General features: G+C 42.2%; 1 protein-coding gene across 1 annotated transcript in view; it reads left to right on the top strand.

The window, feature by feature from the left end:
• Window positions 1–7640: 7640 nt before the first annotated feature.
• Window positions 7641–18242, top strand: part of smg1 (SMG1 nonsense mediated mRNA decay associated PI3K related kinase) — a 107408-nt gene continuing 96806 nt past the window's right edge. The window contains exons 1-5 of the mRNA XM_088436834.1: window positions 7641–8037; window positions 16012–16160; window positions 16251–16403; window positions 16482–16618; window positions 16706–16764. Coding sequence (XP_088292960.1) covers window positions 7961–8037; window positions 16012–16160; window positions 16251–16403; window positions 16482–16618; window positions 16706–16764 — 575 coding nt within the window. The 5' untranslated portion in view covers window positions 7641–7960. The remainder of the gene's footprint in view (window positions 8038–16011; window positions 16161–16250; window positions 16404–16481; window positions 16619–16705; window positions 16765–18242) is intronic.

The following is an 18242-nucleotide window of genomic DNA, read 5'->3' as shown; positions in this document are numbered from 1 at the left end:
TGGTGATGGACATCAGATAGCTCGTGTCTTTGCACCTTCTTGTGCAGTTTCATCACTATTCCCCTTCTCCAGATGTATATCACTGTCAATGTGTCTCTTCTTGGTTTTTAAATAGAAACGTAAGAGAGAGAACTTTGTTTTCTCATACAGTTCCCCAACTGTGATACTATCATCAACTGAATGTGTCACGGTGGGGCATGGCGGTTTGAGGAGGTGCGGGATGTGAGAAAGGCGGAACCAATAAAATGCAGGATTGACTGGGGTAAGGCTCAAGTGAAGGTGATTTAATGACAACAAAGGATGGGTTGAAAGAACGGAAAAATACAAAGTACAAACAAAAACGCTAAACTGAAGCTAACTGGGGGCGACAAGGAACGGGAGGCAGCACGGGAAGGATGGGATCAGGGCAACACGAGGCAAGACAGCGAGGGGAAGCTGTACAAAGACCCGACAGGGGATGAGGCAAAACACGGGCTTAAATACTAAAAGAACCAGTGAAAACGCAAGACACCTGGGAACAACAAGGGCCGGGGTAGCTGACTGAAGGACACACACGGGCGACAGGTGAGGTTAATTTACAGTAATGACACGCGGGGGAAAACACAGAGAACCTATAACTTAAACTAAACAACCCAAAACCCCCAACAAAACACAGACAGGTCATGACAGAATGCTGCTGAAAGTCAGTTAAATCAATGTCAAAATCAGTAATGCTCCCCTGTAAAATTTTTCCACCTGGAAAAAACAACTGCACAGCCTTTTCAATCAAGTTCTGTTTTTTACTGTCCTTCGGGACACTCTCTTTTCTGGTTCCACCACCGTTTTTAGTGCGTACCTGCACAAAGTCCCCTTCTTGGAAATGCATCCATCCCAACTCAATTCTTCGCTCATTCTTCTGAGCATTCTTTGGAGGGGTTTTATGCTCTCTCCCAGACATGTTTTCCCGATCACCTTTGTTTCTTGAGAGCTGTCCTCTAAGTCGCTCAAAGATCTTTGACTTGCGATTGCTGTGTTATTTTTCCTTCCGTCTGCAGTATCCAAAAACAGCCAGTCGATCACCATAGGATGGCAAATACTTTTTTAGCTGGTCATCTGTCATGAAGTTTATGACACTGGAATCAATCTAAAGTGAATAAATCTGACATGAATTCTTTGCTCAAATGCATTCAACTATAACAGTAAACATGTACATATACAGCACCAGATATTATTTACATAGATATTATTTATCTCTTCCAAACTGGGTATTTTATCATTTCATATATACCTTCTCCTGTTCCATTCGGTGGATGTCTTCCTCAGGCACGTGCCGTGACCTTAAATAGTCACTTAGCGCATCGATCATGTGGAAGTTCAAAAAACCTCTGCAACTTTGTGGATTAAAATTAAAAGTTAAATATGACATTAAATAAATATAATCTATAGTTTACAGTTGATTTTTATAAAAATCCTTTTGTTTATAGTTTTGGTATTCAAGCAACTTTAGTCAATTCCGTGTTTAAAAGAGACAGAACATGTTTCCATGCTCTAAATTTTGTAACATCTTCTTACAAGCAAACAACTTTGTTTAGTATTTTCACATCAGATATTTTGACTTGCTATAACATACCAATTAGGCTTTTATGCCTTTCAGGCACATAAGTTAACTATTAACTTTATTTTTGGTCACTGACAAAAATACTCAATGATGGATACAGAGCATGTCATTCTTAATTATATTCTTTATTACAACCTTGATACTGCAATGGTCACCGGAGCAATAAAATGCAAATGAAGAGTTAACGGTTAACTATTATGTATAAATTATTCTGTGTCCGATTTTATTCGAGCCACTACAAAATAAATGACAGTCAAATTTAAACAATTGTGAATCCAAGTATATTGTGCCAAACTGTATATTTTAATGAAGTACTACGACATGAAAGGTGATGACTAAGAGGGCCCACGCAAAACATCGTGAGATGTATGTGAGAGGGTCAGAATACATAATGTCTTGCATGCCCCCTCATAGATGACCAATGCCACTGAATGTCAGTGAAACCAGGGGACTGGTCTGTGACTGGTGAGGGATGAGGCTCTAACGTATTTTTCAAAACAACTCCGGATTACGAAATATCATATAGCCTTGTGGTCTAATATCTTCAATGAGATCAGTTGTCTGATTGTCTATTTTAAATAATTTATGCCTGAGTCAAATGACTAAAAGGGCAAATGTCGGTAGTTTAGGGGTTAATAACGTGAGGAATAACAGAATGCACGCTCTATAATAAACTCTGTTATGCACAAGGTGACATCCATAAATTATGCTTGGTTGAAGTTAGGCTCAAAGTATTAAAAACAATCGGTATGGTATTAGCTTTTGCCCCAGAAAACCTAACGTTAACTAAACGGGAAAACGACACGGAAGGATATTGCACCTGCCAAATGCTGTAACTATAGGTAGCGATTCGTAGCCGATAATTAGCAGGCTATTATAGCACTTACCAACACCTCGTAACTTGCCAATGTAGTGACGTACTGCTACTGACACTGTTGCAGCGACACCCATCCATGGGGTTGAATTTATCTCATTATTTTGACTTTTTATGTCATTATTTCGACTTTTTATCTGATTATTTTGACTTTTTAGCTCATTATTTTGACCTTTTATCTCATTATTTTGACTTTTAATCTCATCATTTTGACTTTTTATCTCATTATTTCGACTTTTTAATCTCATTTTTTCGACTTTTTTTTTTTTTTTAACCGGCGGATTTTTTTTTTCTACTGGCGGGGAATGGGCTTCCATACATATCCTACATATTCAAGAGAGGACTTTTTCTTTTCCCACAAGCCCTCATTTTCTATTCCAAAAAGTCTCTTTGACTTGCGAATTGACATTTAACAATAAACGTTTACCCCAAAACAGTTCATTAAATTTGTGGCTAGTGACGCCCGAGTTTTACGCCAGGTCAGTTCAGTTTGTCAAGTGTGTTGCCTCCAGGGATTTTTAACCTCCAGCAGGTGTCAGTATTTGATCACACAATATCAATATCATAGCTTGAGAAAGTTGTAGCACAACAGTTTAGCGATTTTACGATAGAGAACAAGAGATTTGAACTCCTTCAGTCAGGTTTTAGGGCCAACCACTCAACTGAGACAGCCCTTGTAAAAGTGACGAATGATCTTCTCTTAGCCATGAATTCCAACATCTCATCAATATTATTATTGCTTGACCTTAGTGCCGCATTTGACACTATTGATCATCATATATTATACGTAAACATGCTATTAGTTTTCATTGCCATGCTGATGATACCCAACTCTATATGCCTTTAGAAATAACAGATCCGTGCAAGTGCAGTAAACTGGAGGCCTGCCTTGCCAAGATTAAACAATGGATGTCTTCCAATTTTCTGCTTCTCAACCCTAGTAAAACATAGATGTTAATTATTGGCCCTGCTCATCATCAGCACTTGATTAAGAATACCACGTTGAACCTTGAAAACTGTACTATATCCTAAAATAGTTCTGCAAAAAATCTCGTCGTGATATTTGACTCAACTCTCTCCTTTCGAACACAAATTAATAACATGACAAGAATGGTGTTTTTTCACATTCGCAATATAGCTAAAATTCGCCCTATTCTTTCTCTTAGCAATGCAGAAACATTAATTCATGCATTTGTTACGTCACGCCTAGATTGTAACGTTTTGTTTTCTGGACTTCCCATGTCCTACATTAAAAGACTGCAGTCTGTACAGAACGCAGCAGTGAGAATTTTACACTGTTTAGCTCCTTCCTATCTCGTCAACTTAGTATCACCATATGTTCTGTCCCGACAACTTTGATCACAAAATGCTGGTTTGCAACTTTGATCACAAAATGCTGGTTTGCTATCGACCACACAGGCTAAAAAGAAGTCCGCGGGATCAAGGGCATTTTCCATTCGCGCGCCAGTACTATGGAATGCCCTACCTATGGAAGTTCGCGCAGCCACCTCAGTAGAAATCTTTAAATCCCAACTAAAAACACATTTATATTCAAAAGCATTTAGTTAATTGAGCCTGTCTGCAGCTTTCTTATTTTTTCTTTTTTCCTGCCCCCCTTTTCCGGCTCGGAGAGGGGGCTAGCTAGTTGGTGAGTGTTGACTTGACCGCCTCCATTTGATCCTGCGCTGATCGACCATCGCGGGTTAGATCGGTCGTCTGCGGGCCACTTGGTTGGAATGTGGGATGGTTCCTGCCCAATGGCTTTGCCTGCTGTCAAAACATCACTGCACTATATAGCACAATATGTTTTCTGTAATCTATATTGATTATGTGTATGTTTTTATTTGGTACATGCAGCATCCACTTCAACCTGTGGGCCTGGAAGGGGGCTCCTCCCACCTGTGGTCCCTTCTGGAGGTTTCTGATTTTCCCCTAATTGGGGTTTTTGAGTTTTTCCTTCCCCTTCTGGGAGCTTTGACAGGGGATGCTGCTGTGTACCCTACACTGAAAACATGTCTCTGTACGACTTCTTTTTTCAAAGTCAACATGACCTCCACATGACCTCTTTTCATCTGTGAAGCCCTTTGAGACTTCGATGATTTTTGGCTATACAAATAAAATTTGATTGATTGATTGAACACAACGTGTCAGTGTGCCAACACGCTCCGTAACACCTCACCAATCCATCACTAGATGGGTCCGGCAGCACCGATGCACCGATGCGTGCGCCGAGCTCAGAGAACAATCCCCGCGTTGGTGCGCGTACTGCTTCAGAATAATCACGTGCTGCTTCAGAATAATCACGTGACCAATGCATGAACCCATTGAACTGCGTCGACACAGCAAAAACGCATCAAACTGTGTTCATAAGGAAGTGCCGTCTATCAACACGACGTAACTGCTGAAATGATCCAAATCACACGGTTGCTTCACTGCCTTGTGAGCGTGTCATCCCTCTCAACATTCCAATAATTCACACATTGCATATATTTCTTCCGTAATTCCATATTTTTTGAACCAATTCAACATTAATTCTCAGTGGGAGACAGTCCCTTTCGTTGTCAATTGCAATTTTATTTTATGTAGTAGTGACAGGCTGCTTAGTGCGGTGGTTGAAGTATTGGACCAACATGTGAAGAGTTAGTGGTTCAACCCCTGGATGGGTTCACGCTTTCATCTCTTCTCCGTCAGATGTTTTTTCTATTTTGATACTTCCAATTTCATATCATTCTACATATTCACAAGATGACCACATTTTTTTTCGTATTCTAAATCTTTATCCGTTTCCCACAAATCCTCATTTTCTATTCCAAAAAGTCCCATTGACTTACATTGGGCGAATTGACATTTAACTATAAACATTTACCTAAAATGTTTATTAAAATTGACACAAGCTCATTCATTGTATTTGATAATTTATAGAAACCTGTCAAAATTATTTATGAGGTTGACTGACGGCCCAATAATACTGAAGGATGAGTGAGTGGAAGAGAGTTAGCGCATGTTCCAAGAATTCTGAGAGATGCGTGTGTGACCTGTTGTTGTTGAAAGTCAATAAAAACACCGCTTAGTATTCCCATTGACACCCCCTCCAACTCCGGATACAACCCGCTATATTGGGGACCCCGACCGCCCCGCTGAAATTTCCGAGGCCGAGCATATTTCTAAGGATTACGAAATGGCAAGCAATGGCATCCTCAAGCTATTGGAGTTTTGGGAGTCCGCCGTAGCAATGTCGTTCACATAAGCGGAGGCTCAGTTCGCCCTTCATGAGATTATGGATTCCACACGCTACTAACACGTCGTGTAGGTGCTCGGCAGTTCCACAGCGACCAGGGCAGTGAGTTTCATCACATTGCTTCCCGCAGCAGGACAAATATGAAGGGTTCAAAGCGTACCTGCTCAAGATTTTTGAATGCACTCCAGCCGAAAGAGCAAGACCACTTCTCGCAATGCAAGGACTGGGGGACAGTAAACCGTCCAAGCTTATGGAGGAAATGTTGAACTTGCTGGGCCTGGAGGAGCCCAACTTTCTCTTCATCGAGCTGTTCCTGCGTCAGATGCCACCGCACGTGCAAGCAGCCCTCACAGGCACAACCATTACAGAACCGTGTGCTCTGGCGGAGGAGGCGGATCATTTCTTTTTGGCCACCTAGCATGGATATTTTACCCTCTCGGCTGCAACCGCGGCACCTGGCAGAGCTCACACAACCCCGGACACCCGAGAGACTGCAGGTTGGTGTTATTTCCATGCACATTTTGGGCGCGCCCTCCTTGCACCTATCCAAAGGTGGAAAAACCCCAAAGCCTGTGTTCAATCGCAGGCATGAGTGCAGGTGTGGAAGGCAGGCTGCTTTTCGTCAAGGGTTAAATGTCGGGGTGTGATTTTCTAGCGCCCATTGGAGCATTCCACCTGTCACGCCTGAAGATGCTGCAGGCGGCACACATGGACCACCGTTGTCGGTTGCCAACGATGCTCCTATTCGCATGTATGGCACTAAGATAGATAGATAGATAGATAGATAGATAGATAGATACTTTATTCATCCCCGTAGGGAAATTCACATTTCCAGCAGTATCCTCAAGTCGAGATATAAAATATGAGAAATAAAATACACAAAGATACACATAAGTCCAGTACAGAAGTATACTTAAGGTGCTTGTTAACAGTGTAAACAGAATAGTGTGAATCGTTGGAGTCTAGTGCAAGTATAATTAAGGTGCTTGTATGAAGTGAATAGTGCAGTGCAGAGTATGAGGTTTAGAGTTTAATGTGAGCTTTTACTGCCCCGGGTGGAGTTGAAGAGCCTCATGGCATGGGGGAGGAATGATCTCCTCAGCCTGTCCGTGGAGCAGGACAGTGACAGCAATCTGTCACTGAAGCAGCTCCTCTGTCTGTAGATGATGCTGTGTAGTGGATGTGTTGGATTGTCCATGATTGATAGCAGCTTGTTTAGCGCTCGTCGCTCAGCCACAGTTGTCAGACTGTCCAGCTCTGTGCCCACAACCGAGCCCGCCTTCCTCACCAGTTTATCCAGACGCGAGGCGTCCTTCTTCTTGGTGCTGCCTCCCCAGCACACTACTGCGTAGAGGAGGGCGCTCGCCACAACAGTCTGGTAGAACATCTGCAGGAGCTTTTTGCAGATGTTGAAGGACGCCAGCCTTCTGAGGAAGTACAGTCGGCTCTGTCCTTTTCTGCACAGAGCTTCTTTTCGGGGCCGACGATTCACGTGGGACTTTGTCACAGTGGATATTGCTTTACCTTTGCTTGATGCTGATTTATTTTCTTTGCTCACAGAGTTTGCTCGTGGACCTGAGAAATGGCCGCCTGGTGGACACTGTGACTTTTTCCTCAATAGCATGTATCTGTGATGCAGGGCAGTACGATGCGGGGTGGGGTGGGGGGTGGGGGGGCGGGGGGGGGGGGGGGCTGTGTAGTGGGTTTAAAAATAAGTCACCCACGAAACTGTGGTTGGGAAAATAGGTTCCAAGGGGCAGCTACACTGAGCGACTAAATGCGCATTTAGAGCTTCTCCCAGATTCAATGGTATAGCTGTACGCCTGTTGGCATTTTCACCACTGAAAATAATGTGAAAACGCAGTGGATAGATAAAATGTGGATTCAAGGTGAGACAATGGCAACGTCAGATGGCCGACCAGTACGCCTGGTGGCATTTTCACCACTGAAAATAATGTGAAAACGCAGTGGATAGATAAAATGTGGATTCAAGGTGAGACAATGGCAACGTAAGATGGCCGACCAGTTGTAGTTGAAGTCACCGGTCAATAAGAGGCGCTGTCATAAATAACTTCAATTCGGTTGCATCTCCCAGCACGAAGAAGGCTAACCAAACACAACCTCAAGCTAACTGTAACAACGAGTTGCCACCGATTTGCGATACTTGACTATATCGGAAAGTGAAACATAAACCTTGGGCAATCGGTAAACGTTACCGCTGCAAGCGGGCCATGCAGCTCCCCAGAAGGTAATGAGCCGGAAAGCCTCGAGGTCTCGGCTCAGCGGTGCCCACAAACTGCAGCCACACCGGAATGACTGGCAGCCCAGGTTGGTGCTCCGTTTCGGCGGACGACTGATGAAAATACAACGCTGTGTGCTTTGGGGCCTATGCTCAGCTTCTTCGAAAGTAGTCACATTCTTTTTTTATATATATATTTTTTAGCCTGTTGTCATGAAATTAAACACCAAACGTTGTCCTAGTGTTGGCCTTGTGAAACATTACGTGGTCACTAGCCCGCCACTTGTATTGTTTTAGGCTGTAAGCGAGCCTTCCTCGATCCATAATTGACTTGGTTGATAGGACCATAACGTTAGCACGGATTTCCGTCAAGCCTTAATTTGGAAAAATGGTCAACACCTGCAAATTGATGTCCGTTGTGATTGGACATCGACAGTAAAGCGCGCGCTAACGTGTCAAGAATTGTGGCAGAAAATGCCTCAGTTTGGTGCTGGCGCCCTGCATCTGCATTGATTTACACTCAACTCGATTATGGAATTTTAATACGCTTAAATACGGTCCGTTCAACGTATATTGTCTCTGCTGGTGTTTTGGGCGAGCGTCCGAAGTAGTGGGCCTGAAATCATCTCATCCAAGGATGCATCGAGGTTTCACTAGGGAGGCCGTAGAATAGACTGACACAATTTTCACGAAAGGTTGTCTCTGCCCACTCAAAAGCATTTACTTTTGGTTCATCCACTTGGGGTTTCATGTTAATTTGTAGCCACAACGATAGTATTGTCCGGTTGATGGGCACGAGGTGTCGCCACTGCATATTGAACCATGACCATGTGGGAGGAGCAGTCAGGAGTGAGTGAACCACTGGATAACGTTATCACCGTGCTATTTGCAAGCGCAAATGTTTGTGTAACGCAGTGCTTCTCAATTATATTTTGCGGAGGGGCACTACTTGAGAAGCACTCCTGTAACGGATTTATTTTGCAGAACATATACATCAGTCCATATTTGACATATTGCTTTCCAATTACTGTATTTAACAATAAACAGTAGAGTCTGAAGTTAGTGTATTTTTTTTTTTACATTCAAATAGTTCCGCAGTCACTGTCAGTTTAACCTTTTTTTAAAATGTCAAATCGTCAATAATACTATATGGCAGAGAGCTAATCTAAAAGTCAAAGTCAAGTTTATTGTCACTTTCTTCACATGTGCTTAACATACAAAGGAATCGAAATTGCGTTTCTCACTATCCTCTGCGTTTTACATGTACAATAACACAGTGCCGGTGCGCAAGACGAGAAAATCCTAAAAACTAGATTCTTTTCTATAGTAATGTAATGTGCAGTATGTTAGATCTCCTTTGCTTAGTGTTGTTAAACTAATAACTAAAACTAAAAACTAAATACAAAAACAGGTCAAGACATAAGTAGCAGCATATGACAAGACAATCCAACAGTACGAGACAAAGCAAGACAACTCTGACTGTGGTTGTCCAAGTTGTGTGCATTTAAGGTAGTTGTTATAGTTCTAAGTGTAATCGCTAGTGCAATAGAAGTATAATTATAAATGACCTAAACTTCGTCTGCCAGCTAGATGTTTCTTCTGGCTGGGGCTGAATGTGGAAGAGAGGAGAGGAGAGAGAGAGAGTTCAGCAGTTTCACGGGTGGAAAGGGGGGGGAAGTTCAGCAGTCTCACGGCCTCGTGGATAAAGCTGTTCCTGAATCGGGTGGTGCGGGAGCCGAGGCGCCTGTATCTCTTTCCGGAGGGCAGGAGGCTGAACAGATTGTGTGCAGGGTGGCTTGTATCGGTGACAATCGTGATGGCTTTGCGGCTGAGGTGGGTGGTGTACAGGTCTTGCAGGGAGGGGAGTGGAGCACCAATAATCCTCTCAGCTGTCCTCACGATGCGTTGTAGAGCCTTCCTGTTGTAGTCAGTGACGCTCCCGCCCGACACTGTGATGCAGCTGGTGAGGATGCTTTCGATGGTTCCTCTGTAGAATGTGGTCACTTGCCCGCTTCAGTTTGCGCAGGAAGTAGAGACGCCGCTGTGCTTTCTTGGCCAGAGATGCAGTGTTGGTGGTCCAGGAGCGGTCATCGCTGATGTGCACCCCCAGGAACTTGGTGCTGCTCACCCTCTCCACTGCAGCACCATCGATGGTCAGTGGGTGGTGTTGAGTGTGGCCTCTCTGTAAGCTGACGACCATCTCTTTGGTCTTGCTGATGTTTAGCAGGAGGTTGTTTTCTTTGCACCATCTGGTCAGAAGCTCCACTTCATTCCTGTAGTGGGTCTCGTCGCGTTGGAGATGAGGCCCACCAGTGTTGTGTCGTCAGCAAACTTCACGAGGTGGTTGGAGCTGTGGGTTGCTGTGCAGTCGTGTGTCAGTAGGGGGAAGAGGAGGGGGCTGAGCACACAGCCTTGTGGGGCCCCCGTGCTCAGGGTGATCCTGCCTGAGATGTTGTTGCCTACACGCACCACCTGAGGCCCCTGGATGAGGAAATCCAGCAGCCAGTTGCAGAGTGAGGTTCTGAGGCCCAGTTTGTCCAGTTTGCAGGTGAGTTGTTGTGGTATTATGGTGTTGAATGCTGAGCTGAAGTCTATGAATAGCATTCTCACATATGAGTCTTTCTTGTCCAGGTGGGTGAGTACCGGGTGGAGGGCAGAGCAGATTGTGTCAACTGTGGATCGCTTTGCCATGTAGGCGAACTGATACGGGTCCAGGCTGGGGGGCAGGATGGATTTGGATGTGTGACGGACTAGTCGTTCAAAGCACTTCATGATGATGGGTGTCAGTGGCACCGGACGATAGTCGTTGAAGCAGGATGGGGAGGGTTTCTTTGGCACAGGTATGATGGTGGCAGCTTTGAAGCCTGATGGCACAATGGCTTGCCTCAGGGAGGTGTTGAAGATGTCTGTAAAAACATCTTTCAGCTCCTCTGCACAGTCTTTCAGCACCCTGCCAGGGATGTTGTCTGGACCTGCTGCTTTCCGGGTGTTGATGGCGGAGAGTGTCCTCCTCACGCTGGCACCAACAGGCACAGAGGCTGGTCGTGCGAAGGTGGTGGTGTTTTCTGTGGGTGTGGCTTCAAAAGCTCTGCATTTGAAATCACTATGTTTTTGGTGTATATTTTATCAAAATTTATAACATTTAGCCCTGTGAGAAGCAGTTGTCAGCAGCTTTCTTTTTGTGCTAGCTTTAAACATGTTCCATATTTGTTTTATGTATTTACATATAACATTTCATTCTGTTGTTTTAATAATATGCTATTGAATTAATGCAATATCTGATGTTATTGGGAATGAATATTGAGCAAAATTAAAATGACATGTAGATATTAACACTACAGCCCTATGTAATCAACAATCCTAAAATAACATTTTATTCAGTTATTGTGCATTATTGATTTGATAAATGCATAGTTGCATGTTGCAGCGTGGTGTTACTTGTTCCGCGTCTCCAGTGCAGCCTCTGACTGAGGTGAAACACAATTGTCCTTAATCATTCCTGCATTGAACCTGCTTTCTGGATAGAAGAAAATTATATGCACTATAGACCTTTTTTCCCCCTGGGTTTTCTTTTTCCCGTGTTTTTTGAATGCACACAATTTGTAGGAACATAAAATAGTGATTTCTTTTTTTTGGGGGGGGGGGGGGGGGGGTGGTTAGCTAATTAAAAGAATGAATGAAGAGGGGCCATTATACACACCCACACACCCACTACTGACATTTTGTCTTGCATTCCAAACTTATATTTGCGTTTTTCCACTTGGGACTCAATTTCCTGCGAAAATTCCATTCAATACCTCCACAATGAAGGCAATAGGAATTTTACGAATGAGTACTACTTAGTATACCACTGTGGCTTTTTCTATTGTTTGTTTGGTCGGAAAAGTGGCAACACTAATGTCATAGTCATTGTACTTACTCGCTGGTACTGATAATTCACATAAAAATAAAAGTATGGCCTACAAAATAAAACCCTTGCATTTATTACATTTATTTTGATGTACATTTAATGATGGCAAGGACCAGTGAGAGTGTGTCTTAATTCAGACTGTGGGCCGTACTTTGAATATGTCTCAGGGGTGGACTCGTATTTGCCCTTTGGTCACTGCTAATCAACAACCTACTGTATATTCATCTGCCATCATTTTGTTTTAAGTTTATACATTTACGACATACAGTAGTTATGAAAAGACTACAAACCCCTGTTTGCCAGATGTTTGTGTTTCATAAAATTATACTTCGATAAATCATTCCCAAAAGGGTTTTCTACCATACAATTCAACCTATAACTTGTACGACTCAATGCATGAAAACTAAAGTAATTATGGAGGCCAGATGAAAATAAATAATCAAGTTATTGTGGTTGCACACCCTCTATTAACTAGGGCTATGGCTGTATTCATGCTCAAAACACTTTTGAAATAGAAGTCAGAACACCTGCCATCATTTAACGCTCGGCTGATCAACCCACAACTCATTACTTGGTGTTTAGTCTACTGTATGTGATATGGAAGTCATCAATCTCCCACTTTCTTTCATAAATCTGGGCTATTGGGGTACGTTGGCAAAATTGGAAGCATGGCTCTTTTTTGGAAAGGCACGCGACAAATCTTTGTAACCCTTCTAAACAGATGTTGAGGTTTTTGATGTCATGTTCATCACAAACAACAAACACCATAGTGGACCCTTAGTATGATTATGGCAGCATAATGCTTCAGAGCTTTTTGCATTAGCTGCAGCTGTGGACTTATTACCTGCGGCAAAGGGTCGCTACGAGACACTTTAGAGCCCCATGATTTTCAGTTATACTGGCCTGAGTAGACTAGCACAAATTTGACAAATAAGATGAAATCAGCTTGGCTTCCTGTTTAAATATGATGAAATCAACACTCCGTTTTTTTTTTGTTTTTGTTTTTTTTAAGTCCAGATTTGGAGTTTTATGCACAACTGAGCAATCGTCCTTAATAGATTTATTGCATTGTGCACATTTATTTATTTATTTATTTTGCACATCTTGTTTAATTGTTCCAAAAGGAAAGATTGGGTGATGATGTAAAGGCCAATACATGTCAAATGTATTAAGCAACATTTCATCCTGCAATTAATAACCCCATAACATGCAAAAAGCAACTATGCAGATATTAATGTTTTCTTAAAGGCTCAAACACCCCAACACATTACCACACATAATTTCTCAACCCATGGCATGACCAGCCCAGCTGGCCCAAGTTCTTGGGCAAACAGGTTTGAAGTGACTGCCCAAGCACTATCATGTCAGCACTCACCCCAAAAGGAAAGCAGAGCCACAACATTCGTGCTCACTAGTGTTAGCTTTCCACAGTTAGCCTCTGTCACTTAGTAATATTATGATAATGTTTGGTCAAGTTATGATGGTGTATGGAGATCAGATGCACATGCTGCAGCAAAATGTACAAATGTGTATGTGTGGCTCAGTGATTAAATGTCTTCCCTGCCAGTGGCAATGCATGTTATGTGGTTTGATGGTTTGGTTTATATACCATTAAAAGGCTTTCATTGTTTTGGGGGCTTTTGTTGTCATTACGTTTTTTTTTACAATAGCAAGAAGTAAAAAATAGTGCATTACTCTTGATCCTGAAGGTGTTTGCATGAAAGTATATCGCACAGACTTTATCAAGACGCTGGTTCAAATATTGGAAAATGACTTGTCGCCTTTTATAACTAAGATGATTACTACATTTATTGGTTATGACAGTTTATCTAGTTTTAGTCCAGTATGCTTACCACCATGTTGTTTCAATTGCTAGCTTTACAGTAATCGCAAAAAAACAAAAACAAAAAAAAACTCTCTAATGGTTTTATAGTATTTCTTATTTTCATTATATACCTGTTACTCAATGACAATAAAGATGTTCTATTCTATTCTTGTATTTAAAAGAAAGTCAAATGACATTTTGGCTTGATTTACTGCTGAATGTATTCAAATTGATACTTTGCTTATTTATCAATCAATCAAACTTTATTTGTATAGCCCTAAATCACCGAAGTCTCAAAGGGCTTCACAGATGAAAAGAGGTCATGTGGAGACCTCTTTCGAAAAAGAAGTCGTACAGAGACATCTTTTCAGTGTAAGGTACACAACAGCATCCCCTGTCAAAGCTCCCAGAAGGGGAAGGAAAAACTCAAAAACCCCAATTAGGGGAAAATCAGAAACCTCCAGAAGGGACCACAGGTGGGAGGAGCCCCCTTCCAGGCCCACAGGTTGAAGTGGATGCTGCATGTACCAAATACAGACATACACATAAACAATATAAATTACAGAAAACATTGTGCTATATAGTGCAGTGATGTTTTGACAGCAGGCAAAGCCATTGGGCAGGAACCATCCCACATTCCAACCAGGTGGACCGCAGACGCCCCATCTCCTGACCCGTGATGGTCGATCAGCGCAGGGCCCATTGGAGGCGGTCAAGTCAACCCTCACCATCGAGCTAGCCCCCTCTCCCAGCTGGAAGAGGGGGGCAGGAAAAAAGATAAAAGCTGCAGACAGGCTCAATTAACTAAATGCTTTTGAATATAAATGTGTTTTTAGTCTGGATTTAAAGATTTCTACTGAGGTGGCTGCGTGAACTTCCATAGGTAGGGCATTCCATGTACTGGCGCGAATGGAAAATGCCCTTGATCCCGCGGACTTCTTTTTAGCTCGTGGGTTCGATAGCAAACCGGCATTTTGTGATCGAAGTTGTCGGGACGGAACATATGGTGATACTAAGTCGACGAGATAGGAAGCAGCTAAACCGTGTAAAATTTTATAAGTAATTAACAGCACCTTAAAATCACATCTTACGTGTATTGGAAGCCAATGCAGGTCAGCTAGAATCGGAGTAATATGATCGAACTTTCTCGTCCTTGTCAATAGTCTCGCTGCTGCATTATGTACAGACTGCAGGCTTTTAATGTAGGACATGGGAAGTCCAGAAAACAAAACGTTACAATAGTTTAGGCACGACGTGACAAATGCATGAATTAATGTTTCTGCATCGCTAAGAGAAAGAATAGGGCAAATTTTAGCTATATTGCGGAGGTGAAAAAACGCCGTTCTTGTCATGTTCGAAAGGAGAGAGTTGAGTCAAATATCACGCCGAGATTTTTTGCAGTATTACTTTGGGAAATAATACAGTTTTCCAGGTTCAACGTGGTATTCTTAAGCAAGTGCTGATGATGAGCAGGGCCAATAAATAACATCTCAGTTTTACTAGGGTTGAGAAGCAGAAAATTGGAAGACATCCATTGTTTAATCTCGGCAAGGCAGGCCTCCAGTTTACTGCACTTGCACAGATCCGTTATTTCTAAGGGCGTATAGAGTTGGGTATCATCAGCATGGCAATGAAAACTAATAGCATGTTTACGTATAATATCGCCAAGAGGAATCATGTAGATGTTGAACAGTAAGGGACCAAGTACTGACCCCTGGGACACCATATGAGACGAAGAAAGATTCAGATATCGCATTGCCATAAAAGACACTATGCGTCCTTCCCAGGATGTAAGGTGTGAACCAAGAAAGTGCTGATCCCGAGATACCAACACATGATCTAAGACGTTCGATAAGAATATGATGATCAATAGTGTCAAATGCGGCACTAAGATCAAGCACTAATAATATTGATGAGATGTTGGAATCCATGGCTAAGAGAAGATCATTCGTCACTTTTACTAGGGCTGTCTCAGTTGAGTGGTTGGCCCTAAAACCTGACTGAAGGAGCTCAAATCTATTGTTGTCTATCAGCTGTTGTGCTACAACTTTCTCAAGAATTTTGGCAATAAACGGAAGGTGTGACACTGGCCTATAGTTAAAGAGATTTTCAGGATCTAGGTGACGTTTCTTAAATAATGGTTGAATGACGGCCGTCTTAAAAGCTTCAGGTACAATGCCAGAGGAGAGTGACAGGTTGATAATATTCAATCTGTTTATCTGTTTATTAGTAAAAAGTTAATATTTTGTCTATTTTATATAGCATAACAGCATAAAACTCAGGATCAATCAATGAATGCCTTTTGTGTTCTTTTGTCCTCTTCGATAGATTTGATAGTGTGCCATTCATTGAGGACGGAGTGAGGTCCAGAGAACTCGGTTCAGCAGCGTTTTTCGACACAGTGCCATCCAGCTTGGCTGAGCAGCCAGTGGTGCCCAGCGATGCCTGCCCTGCTGCAGATGCACTTCATAAAGAGGGTGAGGCCTCTACACTTCGTTTGAACTTAAACTGGTAACTGCACTTGTTTGTTCGGATGACCGTTATTGATTTATGTTACCACCCCGCAGGTGGATATGAAGCTGGTCAAGGTGTCTGTGATAATACTTTTGGTTGGAAGTCGCTGGGGCAAGAGTTGAGGCCAAATGATGTGACGGTGGATTTAAACTCTTTTCAGCATGGAAACCGTGCTTTAGTTTCAAAGGACATGAGGAAATTGCCGGGTGAGGCAACACATACACTATTCAAAGATTTGCTCGTGTTTGATCTGGATCGTATTTCATGTCAATGTGCTATTGTAGACAGAGGGATGGCTCACTCAGATGAGTCTAGGTTGGCCAACCTTCTGCGCCGTGTTTCAAGGGAGGATGATCGTGATCGAAGGTTGTCCACCCTCAAGCAGTTGAAGGAATTCATCAGTCACAGTGACAACAAAGTGGTCAGTAATTGTCACCCTTACCTTAAATTAAAGAAATGAGCAAGTTGGATATGTTCATTTGGTAAAAGGAATTTTTTTTTGTGACAGAACTTGGTCAAACAGTTGGACACCATCCTCAGTACCTTGAATGATATTTTGAATGAAAGGTAAGATGTACTGTGAGCCTGTAACAGTCACCTGATAAAATGCACAGCATAATGGTGCTCAACCGTTCTTCATTGCTGCTAACCACTGTGAAATATTTTTTCAGCCAAGTGACTCCTAACCAGCGCAATTCATTTTTGGATAAAAAAATAATTAATCAACCAAAAAAATGAGTGCTCTACTACGTATTCATGCCTCACCGATTCAACTTTGGAGCTACATTTGTAGTAGTATTTAAATGAATTTTACTCGGCAACTCCCGAAGATAGCTTGTGCAATATTCATTGTTTTGTCCCCGGCTCTTCTGCTGGAAAAATTGCACCAATGACAATGTGTATCTATGTAAAACTTAAACATAAACATATTCAACACTTTTTAAAGGAGTAACACTAACACAATTTAGTAATTTGTTAGTTCATGTTTGAATTAGGCTTGGCGTAGTAGTGGTTTGGACGTCTGCCTCACAGTTCAGGGACCCAAGTTGAATCCAGCTTGCTCCGGCCTTCCGGTGTGGCATTTGCATGTTCTCCCCAAGCCCGTGTGGGTTCCCTCCTCCCACACTCCAAAAACATGCATGGCAGGTGGAATAGGTACCAGCAAGCCTATGTGAGGATTAGCAGCTATAGAAAATGGATAGATGTGTTAATTTGCTCTTAATTCAAAGAGAACTCTACTGTTCTGGCCACAGCTCTAAAATGCCTAAAATGAAATTTGCTGATACAGTTTCCATTCAAATCATCTTCTTACTTCTCTCTTTAACATCACTAGCAAGCTTGGGACCCATGGCTAACCCTTTCAACTTTGAATTAAGCAGTAAAATGCACTATGAATGCGGTTTTGTAACCACTCACTATTGAACAAAGCTTTACCGTTCCACCATTTTGAAACAAGTGAGACTGACCAATAGCAGACACCCATCTCCGTGAGGAGACTCTGACCAATAGCAGGCAAGCATTGTAGTCATGCGTTGCATAGTAGCAGTTAGACAGGAATAGTAAATAAGTGCAATTACATAAAAACGCCAGCAGATGGAGGCAAAACAACACAAATACAGCCAACCCCCTCGGGTCATGACAGTTGTTTTTGTCACAAATCCGGGAAAATGTCATAAAGAGGGGATGAAAAAACTCAGTATTCCAGGTCGCAACATAAAAATAATGTAAATCAGGGATGTTGTAACATGGAGGTCCACTTTGTTTGCAAATTCTTGTTAAAATCTCACTTACACCCCCCATATAATAAATCAACTTGAATTGACATTATGAGTTAAAGAAAATGGGCTTCCTAATTATTGGTTATCATGGAATTAGCTTGGATGTGAAAATTCATGGTGGGATAGTGTGTGCCTCTGTATCCATTCATTCCCTGAATTTGAAATATAATGTAGGTCTGCAACTAACGGTTATTTTAATTGATTCATAAATCTGTCAAATATTTTGTCAATTAGTCGCATCTGATTAAATTCTAAAATATTAATCTC

Source organism: Hippichthys cyanospilos, chromosome 16 (genome assembly GCF_059441005.1).
Source record: "Hippichthys cyanospilos isolate Australia breed blue-spotted pipefish chromosome 16, RoL_Hcya_1.0, whole genome shotgun sequence".
Lineage (NCBI taxonomy): Eukaryota > Metazoa > Chordata > Actinopteri > Syngnathiformes > Syngnathidae > Hippichthys > Hippichthys cyanospilos.
Note: the sequence above shows the minus strand (reverse complement) of the source record. Positions and strands in the feature narration are given on the sequence as shown.